The 3,131-nt window shown below is 43.1% G+C and overlaps 1 protein-coding gene across 1 annotated transcript in view; it reads left to right on the top strand.

Moving 5' to 3' along the window:
* Positions 1 to 325: 325 nt before the first annotated feature.
* Positions 326 to 3,131, top strand: part of LOC104285488 (chromosome unknown open reading frame, human C5orf22) — a gene marked incomplete at its 5' end in the record, with an annotated part of 15,199 nt that continues 12,393 nt past the window's right edge. The window contains one exon of the mRNA XM_009883951.1: positions 326 to 337. Within this exon, the coding sequence (XP_009882253.1) occupies positions 326 to 337 (12 nt within the window). The remainder of the gene's footprint in view (positions 338 to 3,131) is intronic.

Below are 3,131 nucleotides of genomic sequence, written 5' to 3'. Positions count from 1 at the left end.
GGTGGAGGACCGCCAGGACGTGAGTGCCCGGCGCTGGGCGGCGGGGCCGGGCCGGGCCGGGTGGTGGAATGGGGAGTCCCCCGGGTCGTGAACGGGGAGTAGCTTCGTTTGTTTCTTTCCCCGCGGTGGGCTGGCTTAGTCCGGTAGGTGGAAGAGAAGGGAGGTGCGCGGTGGATCCGCTCTGTGGTCGCCGGCGGCATCCCGGGAGGATGCGCCTGCCCGCCTCGTCACCGGGGTGTCCCCGCTCCGGTGGGGAACGGGAACAGTCCCAGTCCCCATAGCCCTGCACCTGCGTTCCCTTTCACTAAAGGAATCATAAACGAAATTCAGTGCTCAGGTGACCCGACTTTCCTTCTTGATTCAGTGATTCAAGTTAATTAGTGCCACGGTCAGATTTTGGCATCTTTTTAGCCAATTACTGCTGACTTTTTTTTTTTCCTTGGGTCATAGTTGCTATAGTTAAAAGGAAATAATACCTATGATACACTGCTTTTAGAATTACCCAGGCATCAGTGCAGTACTTGGAAACTCAACCCTACACAGTGTATGACATGTCAGCAGCAAATTGGTAAATATTAATCACATCCTAACAAGTAGAATGACTTCCACTGGCTGAGTGTCATGGTTTGGCCTCAGCCGGCAACGAAGAACCACCCAGCCGCTCGCTCCGCTCCTACAGCCGTGGGAAAAATCGACAGAAAAAAGGAGAACTCGTGGGTTAAAATAGTGCAATTTAACAGAACAGCAAAAGGGAAGATGAAAACAAAACAATAACACCGATAAAGGGATATAAAGACGCGATTACAGTACCGCCGCACAGCAACGAGCCCTGACCGCCGCAGCCCACCCCCAAGTGGCAACTGCTCTCCTCGCCCGGGCTAGCGCCTCTTATAGCCCGGGCATGGGGCACGTGGGATGGAATACCCGCCCACTGCCGGCTCCTGGGGAAATTAAACCCATCCCTGCCGCAACCAGGACAATGAGAAATGTTAAATTTGGAAATCGATGGTTTTAGTTAAGTAATTAACCAAGGGGGTGAAGGAGTTGCTTTGCAGCTGCTTTTTCTGGCTTCCCATATGGTTTGTCTACAGTAGTGTAAGCTGAGGCTTTAGCCTGAAGTAAGCTGATTGTTCTCCCAGTGGTACAGAAGCCCACTGATTTCAATGAGGATTGCTGGGAGTGTGAAGACCTTGTGGAGATAAAATTATTAATGCTATCAGTGTGTTGCAAACAGAAAATTTTAGTGTAATAAAGTTTATTAAAGAAAATAACGTTCTGAACTTGTAAGTAAATACTTTAACACAGGTCATTTTTGCTAAAACTCACTGAAATAGATGATGGTTTTCTGCAGTAACCAAGGACAAAGAGTGTCACTGTGATAGAAGTGCTGAGATAATGACTATTAATGATTCATCTTTGTTTCACTCTTTGTACTTCTGTTTTCAATTAACAACGTCTATTCATACTAAATAGGGCAACAAAGATGATTAGGGGACTGGAGCACCTTTCTTATGAGGAAAGGCTGAGGGACTTGGGTCTCTTTAGTCTAGAGAAAAGAAGATTGAGGGGGGATCTTATTAATACATACAAATACTTAATGGGAGGATGCCAGGGGGATGGGAGTAGTCTTTTTTCAGTGGCACCCAGTGATAGGACGAGGGGTAATGGGCATAAACTTGAACATAGGAAGTTCCATCTTAACATGAGAAGGAACTTCTTTACTTTGAGGGTAGTGGAGCACTGGAACAGGCTGCCCAGAGAGGTGGGGGAATAAAGTTTATTAAAGAAAATAACGTTCCGAACTTGTAAGTAAATACTTTAACACAGGTCATTTTTGCTAAAACTCACTGAAATAGATGATGGTTTTCTGCAGTAACCAAGGACAAAGAGTGTCACTGTGATAGAAGTGCTGAGATAATGACTATTAATGATTCATCTTTGTTTCACTCTTTGTACTTCTGTTTTCAATTAACAACGTCTATTCATACTAAATATATACGCGTGTGTATATGCATTGGTTTATAAAGCATATATGCATAAAATATATATGGTCTTTCATCCCAAAGTGTAAGAACTTCACGGAAACTTAAATGTTCCTTTGCTGATGTTTCTCTAGGTCAAGGTGTCACTAGGTGCATCATACTTTGATTAATAATAACACCTAGTGTAAAGGAAATTTTGTTCTTAATCCAAAGAAGGAGGACTTGCAAGGTTGAAGATCATAGTTGCTCGTGTCTTCCTCCATCCTCTCCTAGTCTCACAACTTGTAATTACGCTTACCTGAGATGAAACTTTAATTGCAAAGATTGTAGGTTGGTAGGTAAGACAGATTATTTTCTTTTTCCAAAGAAGTAAAAGTCATGGATCAGGGAAGCCTTGTTATTTTTAACCGTGTTTTATCTGCTATTACAGTAGTATACGTATAACTGCATATGTAGTGGGTAAACTGAGGAATTTATTACTAGACAAATGAAATGCTGTCCGAATTTCAGCTGTTAGTCATGTTTTATGGTTATGCCCACGCAGTACACAGGATTTGTCATCTCAATTTTATGCCAAAAAATTAACTCAGTTTCTGTTGTAATTTATAGATCATGTGTATTTTTTGTTGCCCAGTCCTTTTACAGTCTTCGCATTCCCTGTATAATAGGGCTGTGATTCACAGTCCTTGCTGGATTTGTTCTGGTAGTTAAGGCAGTTACTGTCCCATAACTTGGAAGGACTCCATGTACTGGAGTTCATTGTAAGAGGTATCATGAATCAGCCGTCAGTTTTCTCATTTTACCACCCTATGTTATGGCACTTCAGGGGTTTGCTATGCTATAAATTGATGAGTTGCCTCATCTCCTGTTCTTCCCACCTTTGAGTGAAGACCTTCAGCAAGGGATAAAGGTGGGTAGTTGAGAAAGGTAGTCTCTTTATTGCAACCACTAAATCATGTAAGGATTAGGAATTAAGCCCTTTCTTGAAGGTTTGGTTAAAAGATCAGATACAGTTAAATGATGGTGGGGTCAGTTTTCACGCTCTCTCCGTTCACTTAGAAAACACAGGTAATGAGATGTTTTTGTCTCCACAGCACTTACTCATGCTAAGGAAGCTTTATAGCATGGAGAAGGCAATGCAGGGGCGAT

The sequence above is a fragment of the Charadrius vociferus genome, unplaced genomic scaffold (assembly GCF_000708025.1).
Source record: "Charadrius vociferus isolate BGI_N301 unplaced genomic scaffold, ASM70802v2 scaffold234, whole genome shotgun sequence".
Lineage (NCBI taxonomy): Eukaryota > Metazoa > Chordata > Aves > Charadriiformes > Charadriidae > Charadrius > Charadrius vociferus.
The sequence above is the reverse complement of the archived record's forward strand: the minus strand, read 5'-3'. Positions and strand labels throughout refer to the sequence as shown.